This window comes from Callithrix jacchus, chromosome 17 (assembly GCF_049354715.1).
Source record: "Callithrix jacchus isolate 240 chromosome 17, calJac240_pri, whole genome shotgun sequence".
In the NCBI taxonomy this organism is placed as follows: Eukaryota; Metazoa; Chordata; class Mammalia; order Primates; family Cebidae; genus Callithrix; species Callithrix jacchus.
In genome coordinates, this window is record NC_133518.1 from 49,655,244 (window position 1) to 49,668,080 (window position 12,837).

The following is a 12,837-nucleotide window of genomic DNA, read 5'->3' on the forward strand; positions in this document are numbered from 1 at the left end:
AAACACTTCTTAAATCTTTGGGTCCTACATTATTTAAAATCTAGTAACTGATAAAAAATTAAAATATTAAATATATTTTTGGTATCAATATTTTACAGTATTACACAAAAACAGCTCTATTTCTTTCAGGTATTCAACCAAGAAACATATTTTAGAATCTCTTCTAGGCAGTATCAAACCTACAGTTAGGCAAGACTCTTCACCTGGATTAAAAACAAAGAAATGGATTCCCACTCCTGTATCTTCCATGGAATATGTAGTTCCCACTTTACAAAGTAGAATCTGGCTTTCATTAACAAAGTTCTCAAGGGTGAAAGAGAGAGAACTACACATACAACATTTAACAGAACTAAAATCTCACTTCTTCATGCAGTTTCTTCAACTCCTGCTTATACTCCACGGTCATCTCTTGCTTGATTTTTTCATGTTCTTCTACCTGCTGATGCAACATTCCAACCTAAAAGTAGAAAAGTGGTAGTATTTTTCATTATTAGCATTGAAACAACATCCTTGAGACATAAAAATATAAAATAATTCCTGTATTTATTTGCAAATTCAAGTTCTCAAATGCATATATATGGTGATACCTCACTTCTTAGGAAGACAAACACACAGTTATTTAATAATTCTTAACACTGCCAAAAAATAGTGAACAAACAACTAGTTTTTAGAATTTCTAGGTGTGGATGAAAATTCTCCATCTGATTTATTCTACTCAACCCTTTTCATCAAAAAAACTCACAACAATAAGAAATACAAAGTTTTGAGAGCTCTGGAAACCAAGAGTACTTTATAAAAAAAAAATCTAGAAAACTTTAAGAATAATTTCTCTACAACGAAGTACAGAATAGTAACATCAGACAGAAAAACAAGGCTTGTGCCTGCTTTACCATTTACCCAACCCCAGAGAAACTAGTTCCACCAACCAGAGTAAGGAAGGTGTCCTAACCCATTTTTCAATAATTTGATACCAGCCACATCTATTTTCTGCCAAGCCTTCACCTCCACAAGTATCCACCAGTATTTCTTTTGATAGCCAGCTAGAATTTCATCTACTGATAAGTAGGGAGGGAGAGGGAAAATAGGGGGCAGGAGGGAGTAAACAATCACAATCTAGAACAGTTAATTTTTTTTTAAGTACTGAAATAAACTACTTATTAGAATGAGGAATTAATCTAATTCCAATAAAAAAATTATAGTGAAATTTATTTTTGTAAGAGAACTTGAAAAAGTCATTCTAAAGTCCAAACTTGAAGAATGGGTAAATACAGTCAATAAAACAGAAGAGAAAAGTCTATTTTTAAAAAAAGATGTGAGTGTTTACTGAATTTCTAGATGAAACCTTCTGAGCTTAAAACTAATGACAAAGTAGTTTTAAAATGATAAATTTAACTATGTAAAACTTCTATTTTTAAAAACATTCAATTAACAAAATTAAAAGATAAACAGAAAAACATTTACAAAAAAAATCAAAGGGCTTTTCACTTTTAGTATACAAAAAAACTCTTATGGATTTGTAAAAAGTATTGACTTCTCAACAGAAAAATAACTCAAGAACAAGAATGATTCCCACAAAAATATAAATGTCCAATAAACATGAAAAAAGGCTTAACTTCACTAGTAATCAGAGGAAAACATCCAATGGCATTTTACGCCTATCAAATTAGCAAAGATCTTATAAAATAAGACTTGTGTGGGTAAGTTATTTGGAATCAGAGACCCATAAAGTGTTTAGAGAAATACAAAGCACATAACTTTTCCAGAAAGCAATGTGGGAGTCTTTATTAAAATACTCATAAATATTCTTAACCTTGACTTAGTGACCACTGCTTTTAGAAATCCATGTAAAAAAAGTAAATGCAGAGCCAGGTGGAGTGGTTCACACCTGTAATCAGCACTTTGGGAGACAGAGGCAGGAGGATGGCTTGAGCCCATGAGTTCAAGATCAGGCTAGGCAACATGGCAAGACCCTGTCTCTGTAAAAAAAAAAAAAAAAAAGAAAAAAAGAAAAGAAGGAAATAAATGTTAAGAATTTGTTGGGCTGGGCACGGTGGCTCACGCCTGTAGTCCCAGCACTTTGGAAGGTCAAGGCAGGCATTATCATTTGAGGTCAGGAGTTTGAGACCAGCCTGGCCAACATGGTGAAACACCACTTCTACTAAAAATACAAAAGTAGCTAGACCTGATGGTAGGCACCTGTAATCCCAGCTACTCGAGAGGCTGTGGCACAAGAATCATTTGAACCTGGTAAGCGGAGGTTGCAGTGATCCAAGATGGCACCCACTGCATTCCAGCCTGGGCGGCAGAGTGAGACAAATAAAGACTTTGTCAGTAGGGATGTTGTTCTTTTATAAAAACTGGACAAGCTGGAAGAAATCTAAATGTTTAAAAGCAAACTGTGAATGAATATAATGAATGAATTTACATGATAAAATATGCAAACATTAAGCTGTATTAAAATAGTTACCATGCAAAATGCTTACCATTTTAAAAAATATGGATATAAAAAGCACACTATACTAAAATCCCAATTTTGTGAAGGATTTTTACTGAAGTCTACAACATAGCTTAAAGGATATACACCAAATGTTAATACAGGTTAACTGTGATCAAGGTATTATGGGTCATTATTTTTTGCTTAATAGTTTGTCTTTTCTAAATTTTCTCCAACAGCTATTGCTTTTATTAGCAAGAAAAGAACATTTTAAAAAAGAAAAGAAAGGAAAAGAGGCTGACCCTAAGCCCATCTACTTTGTTTTGATAAAGATCATGAGGATTCATCTGTTTGATTAACACAAATTGAAGAGTCTTAATTATTCATATTTCCTAGACCACAATCCACCAGAAGATACAAAATTAGAAAGCATGGTAGGTAGAAGGGGTACAATGATCAGCAGAAATGAGCAACAGCTTTTAGCAAAGACAGAAGAAAAAAGGGAAACAGACTTGTATCTACACTGCTATAAAAGTATACTTGTATCTACACTGCTACAAGCCATAAAGACAAAGCACCTCAGTACATAATAGCCATTACTCCTAACAAACATACCACAACAATCAAGAGAAAAGGCACCTCTCAAAACACCACACACACACACACACACACACACACACCCCTCCTTAAACTTTCAGTAGTGTGGCCCTTTGGCCCTCTATCACATGTTAGACAAGACAGACCTGCAGAATCATAAAATCTTTAAATGATTTCATAAGATCAGCTGACAGAATGGGAGCTGACTAGGGAGTTCTTAAATCTAGCCTAAAGAGTTCTTTAACCAAGGTTTTTAAAACTCAAAGACAAAGAAGGAGGAAAAAAAAGTGGGGAGGTCAAGATGGCTGACTGACGCAGCCTGGAGGAACAGCTGCCACTGAAGGACTGAGACAACTGGCGTGCTCCTAACAGATCTTCAGAGGGGGTCACTGAGAGTGGTTGGATGGAAGACACAAGCTGGACTGAAGGGAGAGGAAACTGGAAACTGTACATGGGAAGACCATACACCTGGACCCATTCCTGGCCCAAACAACTCTGGAAATCAGGTGAGCTGAATTGGCAAGGAGCAACCACTCTTCCCACAGCCTCTGGAACCCTTGTAGGAAGAGACTCACCAACTACCATAAACACTCAAGTTGACAGGGTAAGCCACTTAGAGAAGTGACAGGGGCAGCAAGCCAGCTGATATGGGGCCCAGAAGGTTTGGTGTGGGAACATCTCAGGTGGGGCATGGCCAGGGACAGCCATCCCCCTAGGTTTACCTGGCTCCCAGGTACTTCAGCTCTAAGGGAAATGTCAGACCCAAACTCTGCAAGGTGGCCTTCTGCATCAGATGGGGCTGGTCTCACTTCGCCACCCCTTGGCCTGCTGGCCTCTCCTAAGACCCCAGCCTGTCCACGCATGCTTACAGGGCAGCCTTGGGTGGCTTAGGGGCCTGCATCATAGTTTCTGTGCTGGTAGACCATGCCTGACCAGCAGAGAGCTCCAGTGGAGTGGCCCCCAGCCTATACATTCTGTCCCCGTACTGCAGCTTCCCTGGGCCCATAGCAACTCACCACATGGCTTTGCTGGCACATGTCTGTGCCCATGGGTTTTGCTTTTCTTGCCCCATCAATGGTCAAGTGTGCATGTATCCATCTTGCCACTGCTATGGCAGGAGTGCAGTTCATTACCCGTGCCCCCACTGACCACCACTGTGGACAGAACCTCAGTGGGCACAAGCCAGCCAGCCCCGCCTCCGCCAGTGCCCCTCCCTTGCACCAACACTGCCGCAGGAGTAAAACTAGGCACAGAAAAAGCAGATCCTCCCCTACTGAGCAACCACTCCTGTTTGCAGTGCACAGAGAAGGCACACAGACCTGCAACCGCCAGCATCCTGCCCCAAGCCAACACCACCAGTGCCACCATACACAGTCGCCAGCAAGTGCCCCTGCTTATCACCCCAGCTGTTTTGCCTCCACTGTGGTGAACGCCCTCAGGGAGGCAGGGCACCTGCTAGCATCCAGCCATAGCTGACAAGCGTGTCCCCCAATGCGCTGCTACCACTGCTGCTGGCACATGTGAACAAAGATGAATCCCACTGTCACCACACTATGAAAGGCTTTAGCTGACACCAACCATTGGGGTGTAGTGATCAGCAGTCCAGGAGCACCTTGACCCCCTTGAAAGCAGTAGATTCCCAACTTCAAGGAGCCAAAGAAAAAAGTAGGGGTCCAATACAAGCCCCCCTAGAGTTAGAGCACAGAGTCTAGGAATTGGGAGCTGAGCACTGGCCCCCTAAAATCTTCCTGAAACAAAGTCAGTTGGCTGTATCCACCTTACACTACAATCAAATTCTCAAGGTCATCAAATTTGATAAAAGAAAAAAAACTCATCCAAAGGTCAGCAACTTCAAACACTGAAGGACCATAAGTCCACAAAGATGAGAAACAGTACAACAACTCCAACAACTCAAAAAGCCAGAGTAGCTTCCTTCCTCCCAACCACCACATCACTTCTCCAGTAAAGGTTCCCAACTGGGCTAAGATGGCTGAAATGAAATGACAGAAATATAATTCAGAGTATGACAAGGAACAAAGATCACTGAGCTACAGGAGTATACTGAAACCCAGTCCACGGAAGCTAAGAATCATGATAAAACAGTGCAGGAACTGACAGACAAAATATGCAGTATCAAAGGAATGTAACCAACCTGATAGAGCTGAAAAACACACTATAAGAATTTCATAATGCAATAACAAATATTAATAGCAAAACAGAACAAGCAGAGGAAAGAATCTGAGACTGAAGACTGGCTTTCTGAAATAAGACAGTCAAGAATAGAGAAAAAAGAATACAAAGGAATGAACAAACCCCCAAGATATATGGGATTATGTAAAGATGCCAAATCTACAATTCATTGGTGTCCCTGAAAGAGATGGGGAGAATGGAACCAACCTGGAAAACGTATTTCAGGATATCATCCATGAGAACTTACTCAGCCTCACTAGAGAGGCCAATATTCAAAATCAGGAAATGCAGAGAACCCCAGTAAGATAATTAACAAGATCATTCCCAGGACACATAATCATTAAATTCTCCAAAGTCAAACTGAAAGAAAAAAATGTTAAGGGTAGCCAAAGAGAAAGACAGGTCACCTACAAAGGGAAGCTTATCAGACTAACAGCAGACCTCTTGGCAGAAACTCTACAAGCCAGAACAGATTGGAGGCATATTCAAAATTCTTACAGAAAAGAAATTCCAACCCAGAATTTCATATCTGGCCAAACTAAGCACCTGAAGGAGGCATTACACATGGAAAGGAATGACAGTTACCAGCCACTACAAAACACACTAAAGTACACAGACCAGTGACATTACAAAGCAACTACACAAAAAACTGCAAAATACCCAGGTAACATCATGATGAGAGCATCAAATCCATACATATCAATACTAACCTCAAATGTAAATGAGCTAAATGTTCCAATTAAAAGGAATATAACCAACCTGATAGAGCTGAAAAACACTATAAGAATTTTATAATGCAATCACAAGTATTAATAGTGAAATAGACCAAGCAGAGGAAACAATCTCAGAGCAAGCTGGATAAAGAACCAAGACCCATTGGTATGCTGTCTTCAAAAGACCCTTCTCACATGCAGTGACACACATAGCAGAAGGTAAGAAATAACCAAAATCTATAATCCTTTGGATATATACCCAGTAATGGGATACACACTGGGGTCTGTTGGGGGGAATAGGGGAGGGACAGAGTGGGGGTGGGGAGTTGGGGAGAGATAGCATGGGGAGAAATGCCAGATATAGGTGAAGGGGAGGAAGGCAGTAAATCACACTGCCACATTTGTACCTATGCAACTATCTTGCATGTTCTTCACATGTACTCTAAAATGCAATAAAAAAATAAAAATTTTAAAAATAAAGAATTTCTATTAGATATTTATGGCTACTGAAAAATATAGTTCAAAAGAAATAAAGTCAACATAACTGTCTCTGGTTAAAAAAAAAAAAAAGAAAGAAAGAAAGAAATAACCAAAATCAGAGCTAAGCTGAAGGAGACTGAGACACAAACCATTCAGAAGATCAACAAATCCAGAAGCTGGGTTTTTGAAAAAATTAAAACAGACCACCAGCTAGACTAATAAAGAAGAAAAGAGAGAAGAATCAAAGAGGCACAATCAGAAATGATAAGGAGGATACCACCGACCCCACAGAAATACAAATAACCATCAGAGAATACTACAAACACCTCTATGCACATGAATTAGAAAATCTAGAAGAAATGGATAAATTCCAGGACACATACACCATCCTAAGACTGAAACAGGAATAAACTAAACCTCTGAACAGACCAGTAACAAGTTCTGAAATTACATCAGTAATTAATAGCTTACCAACCAAAAAAGGCCCAGAATCAGATGGGTTCACAGCTGAATTCTACCAGATGTACAAAGAAGAGCTGGTACTATTACTGCTAAAACTATTCCAAAAAATTGAGGAGAAGGGACTCCTCTCTAACTCATTCTATGAGTTAGACATCAATCTGACACCAAAACCTGACAGAGACACAATAAAAAAAGAAAACTTCAGGTCAATATCCTTGATGATCACTGATGTAGAAATCCTCAACAAAATAATAACAAACCAAATCCAGCAGCATATCAAAGAGCTTATCCACCACAATTAAGTAAGATGTTATCCCTAGGATGCAAGGTTGGCTCAACATATGCTAATCAATAAATCTGATTCATCACATAAACAGAACTAAAGCCAAAACCACATGATTATCTCAATAGCTGCAGAAAAGACTTTGATAAAATTCAACACCATTCCATGTTACAAACTCTCAATAAACTATGTACTGAAGAAATGCACCTCAAAACAGTAAGAGCCAACTATGACAAGCCCACAGCCAATATCATACTGAATGAGCAAAAGCTGGAAACCCCTGAAAACCAGCACAAGAGACGGATGCCCTCTCTCACCACTCCTATTCAACATATTAGAAGTCCTGGCAAGAGCATCAAACTATTCCTGTTTGCAGATGACATTGATCATCTATGTAGAAAACCCCATAGTTTCAGCCCCAAAGCTCCTTAAGATAAACAACTTCAGCAAAGTCTCAGAATATAAAATCAATGTACAAAAATCACTAGCACTCCTATACATAAACAATAGTCAAGCTGAGAGTCAAATCAGGAACACAATCCCGTTCACAATTGTCACAAAAAGAATAAATACCTATGAATACAGCTACCCAGGGAGGTGAAAGAGCTAAAGGAAAAATATACAACACTGCTCAAAGAAATTAGAGATGACATGTTCACAGAAGGAAGAATCAATATCATTAAAATGGCTATGCTGACCAAAGCAATTTATAGATTCAACACTATTTTTATTAAACTACCAAATAATATTCTTCACAGAACTAGGAAAAATTATTTTAAAATTCATATGGAACCAAAAAAGAGCCTAAATAGCTAAGACAATCCTAAGCAAAAAGAACATATATCACACTACTCAACTTCAAACTATACTACAGAGCTACAGTAACCAAAATAGCATGGCACTGGTACAAAAACAGACACATAGATCAATGGAAAAGAACCCAGAATAAGGCTGCACACCTGTAACTATCTGATCTTCAACAAAACTGACAAAAACAAGCAATAAGGAAAGGACTCCCTATTCAATAAATGGTGCTGGGATAACTGGCTAGCCATATACAAAAGATTGCAACTGGACCCCTTCCTTATACCATATACAAAAATTAACTGAAGATAGATTAAAGGCTTAAACGTAAGGCCCACAACTATAAAAATCTCAGTAATGCCTTTCTGGACATAGAAACAGGCAAAGATTTCAGACAAAGACACCAAAAGCAACTGCAACAAAAGCAAAAACTGACAAATGGGATCTAATTAAAAAGCTTCTTCACAGCAAAATAAACTATCAACAAAATGAACAATATATAGAATGGGAGAAAACTTTTGCAAACTATGAATCTGACAAAAGACTAGTATCCAGTATCTATAAGAAACTTAAAGTTACAAGAAAAAAACAAACCACCCCACTAAAACATGGGCAAAGGATATGAACAGACACTTTTTAAAGCAAGGCCGACATGTGGCCAACAATCACATGAAAAAATGCTCAACATCACTGATCATTAGAGAAATGCAAATCAAAACCACAATGAGATACCATCTCACACTAGTCAGAATGGCTATAATTTAAAAGTCAAAAAATAACAGATGCTGCCAAGGTTGCAGAGAAAAGAGAATGCTTATACACTGTTGGTAGGAGTGTAAATTAGTTTAACTATTGTGGAAGTTGATGGCAATCCCTTAAAGACATAAAAACAGAATTATCATTTGACCGAGCAATCTCCCTGTTAAGTATATATCCAAAAAAGTATAAATCATTCCATCATAAAGACACATACACATGTATGTTCACTGCAGCACTATTCATAAGAGCAAAGACACAAAATCAACCCGCAAGCCCATCAATGGTAGACTAAAGAAAATGGAGCACATATACACCAAAGAATATTATGAAGTCATAAAAAAAAAGAATGAAATCATGTCCTTTGCAGGAACAGAAAACCAAATACAGCATATTCTCACTTATAAATGGGAGATGAGTTATGAGAACACATAGACACACAGAGGGGAACAACACACACTGAGGCTTATTGGAGGGTGGAGGGAGAGAATCAGGAAAAAATAAGCGGTACCAGGCTTAATATCTGGGTGATGAAATAATCTGTACAACAAACCCTCATGACACAAGTTTACCTATATAACAAACGTACATGTGTACCCCAGAATTTAAAATAAAACTTAAATTTTAAAAAAAGGAAAACCATCACCTTTCTCACTATAACACTTCACAATCCCTCTCATTTGGCTCTCTTCTTTCACTAGAATCATCTACATCCCATGAGAACCCATATCCAGAAGAAAACACTTTGCCAATATGATCCTGTGACCCACTTGAAGATCTCTGTCCCTGAGAGTCATACCTAATGATTCTTCCTTCCTGGACTAATCTGAATTTCCCTGATCTCTTGGCAGTTTGAGTGTTTTCATCCAGCACTAACAGATGAGATAAATCCCAAATTACATATATCATATTTATTGACAAAGAGAAAGGTGGGAAGTAAAATGTTTTTAAGACGACAAGCAGTAAAGATTTTCTCCAGGCAAATTTGTTAATAAATCAATGCAGATGACAGTATCACATCCAAACGAAATAAGGAGAAGAAATATAATGAAAAGAGACTAAAAGATAGAGTGCATGTCTGATTTGCAAACTAAAATGCCATAACAGCTCCTCCAAGTCCAGATAAAAATGTCATTTGCACACACTGTATAGTTAAAGTGAACTGCAAAAAGTCCATCCTCAAAAGGTAAAAAATATTCTGAAAAAACACTAAAAACAATGATGTGGAATTCAACATCCCCCTCCCAGAAAATAAAACTTCAGTAACACAAAAAGGGAGAAATTAGAGCTTTAATTTACAGATAATTACACTATTGATTCTTATGCAATACTAAATCACTGATCAGTAAACAGAAGTGAGAATATTAGCTGTTAATGAAGGTAACAAGACCAAGAAATTCACAGATCTTCTAGTACTTCCTACAAGAGTTCTAGATAAAACAAAAGAAAGTAGAAAAAATTATGCATGCAAACAGAATATACTAACATAAAAAATAAACAAGTATAAAAATACAAATGTACTTTGTGTAAATGTAAAAACGATAAATGGGAAAAGATATGGATTTTCAGTATTTAAAACAGAAAGTAAACATGCTAAGTCATGTTCAATCATTTTTTAAACTTCCAGGCCCAAAACAGAACACTCCAGAATACCCATGGGAAACAATACACAAAATATATATTTTCAACTATTCAAAGTGAGAATTGACTGTTACTTCTTAAAATACACTTAAATTGAAAGTATTTGCACAGAAAAGTACAGTTCTCTTTTTGATAAAACATTGAGCTGTTTCATACACCTATAGTAACTTAGTATTATTAATCTTTTAACTTTGAGCCATTCTGGTGTATATTTAGGGTTATCTTGTGATTATAATTTCATTTTTCTAGTAACCAGTGAAACTAAGCACCTTTTCACATGCTCACTGGTCATTTTGATTATCTTCTTTTGTGAAATGTGTATTTATCTTTTGCCCATTTTTCTACTCAGTTAACTTATTATAGATGTTCTTTATCTAGCTTTTGTTAGTTTCATGTTGTAATTATATAAAAAATTCACTATTTTAATATAGTCTAAATTAGTAACCTTTTATCATTATTTTTTAAGAAATCTTTCCCTATTCCAAGGTCTCTAGGATTTTCTCTTATGTCATCTTCTAGAAAATTTTTAGTATTTCACATTTAAATTTATAATTTATCTAGAATTGAATTTAGTATATGGTATGAAACTAGAAGTCAAAATCTTTCTTTTTCTCTAATATTGTTACTCAGTTGATCCAGTGCCATGTACTGAAAAGACTACCCACTACCTTGCAGTGCCATCTTGTCATGAATCAAATGTTCACATATGTGGGATCTGTTATGGGACTCTTTATTCTGATCCATTGGTTTGTTTTTCTATTCTTGCAATACCAGACTGTCTTAACACAGTTTTTAATAAATCTTGTTTTCTAGTACCCTAAGTGCTCCACCTTAACTTCTCTTCATCAAGATTGTCTTGGCTATGACCATACAAATTTGAGAATAAATCTTGTTGATTTTCACTTTAAAATATGCTGGAGTTTTAATTAGAATAATACTGAATTAACAGATCAATATTGGAGAAACCAATACCTTTAAAATATTGAGTCTTTCTATCCATGAACACAATTTATTCTTCCATTTATATCAGTTTTTATTTCTCTCCATAATTTAGAGCTTTATGTGTAGAGGTCTTGTACCTCTTTCATTGGATTTACTGTATTTGGTGCTTTTTTGATACTCCTGTTAAGGGTATCTTTTTTAACTTCATTTTAAATTGCTTTTTTGCTGGTATAAAGAATGCAATAAATGTTAGTATATTAACCTTTAATTCAGCAATCCTACTTTTCATTTGTTAATTCTAACAGTTTGTTTACATAGATTCCTTGGCTTTTCTGTGTACACAAAGCATGTGCTAATTAATTACTGCAGTGGTATTTCTTCCTCTTGAATCCTTGTATCTTTTATTATTCTTGCTTTATTGCACTGGCTACACCTCTACTACAAGAACAAAAAAAATTGGTGATACTGGGCATCCTTATCTCATTCATAATTTCTGGAAAAAAGCTTCTAGTGGTTTACATTAATTGACACTTGTTATGTTTCTTGTATACCATTTTACTAGATTAGGGAAATTCCCTTATATTTCTAATTTTCTAAGGGATTTTAATATTTTTATCACAAAAGAAGTTTATTAAATTCTTTTCCTGGATTGGGGTAACTATGTTGTTTTTTCCTCTGATAATGTGATGAATTATATTGATTTACAATGTTATAACAACCTAGAATGCCTAGAATAAACCTAAGTTAGTATGTAATATTGTTTCTAAATATTGCTGGATTTAGTTCATTAATATTTTGTCTAAGTTTTATATTCACATCCATACAAGACTGATTTGTAATTTTCCTTAACTGCTATGCCCTTAAGTTTTGAAATGAAGATTACGACGCTTCATAAAAGGAGTTAGGAAAATCTTATCTTTTCTTCTGTTCTTTGGAATATTTTACATAAAACTGGTGTTACTTATTTCTTAAAATATCTGGTAGAATTCACTAATAAAGTTTACTGGGCCCAAGAGATTTCTCTGTGAGTGGTTTTTTCAATAACAAATTGAATTTAGCCAGGCATGTGGCTCACACCTGTAATCCCAGCACTTTGGGTGGCTGAGGCAGGCAGATTACCTGAGGTCAGCAGTTTGAGACCAGCCTGACCAACATGGTGAAACCCCATCTCTATAAATAAATAAATGTATATAGACACAGTTAACATTCTCTCCAGGTACCACATTAGCTGCATTCCACAAGTTTTGCTACATAGTATATGATCATTCCGTCCAAAATATTTTCTAATTTTCACTGTGATTTCTTATGATTCATGGATTATTTAGAAGTGTTATTGCTTAATTTCCCAGTTTTTGAGGATTTTCTGGTTGTCTTTTGTTCTGGGATTAAATCCACTTTGGTCAAAAAACATGATTCCAATCCTCTGAAATATGTTGAGATATGTTTTATGGCAGTAGTGGTAAATGGTCCATATTCACTTGCATGTGTATTCAGCAGTTATTAGGCACAATGTTCTATTTAGGTTAATTAGGTCA

General features: G+C 36.4%; 1 protein-coding gene across 12 annotated transcripts in view; it reads right to left on the minus strand.

The window, feature by feature from the left end:
• The window catches only part of CEP63 (centrosomal protein 63), an 87,613-nt gene that overhangs the window by 40,591 nt on the left and 34,185 nt on the right, over nt 1-12,837 (minus strand). For all 12 annotated transcript variants that reach the window (XM_078354188.1, XM_078354184.1, XM_078354187.1 and 9 more), the window contains one exon: nt 362-457. In XM_078354188.1, coding sequence (XP_078210314.1) covers nt 362-457 — 96 coding nt within the window. The remainder of the gene's footprint in view (nt 1-361; nt 458-12,837) is intronic.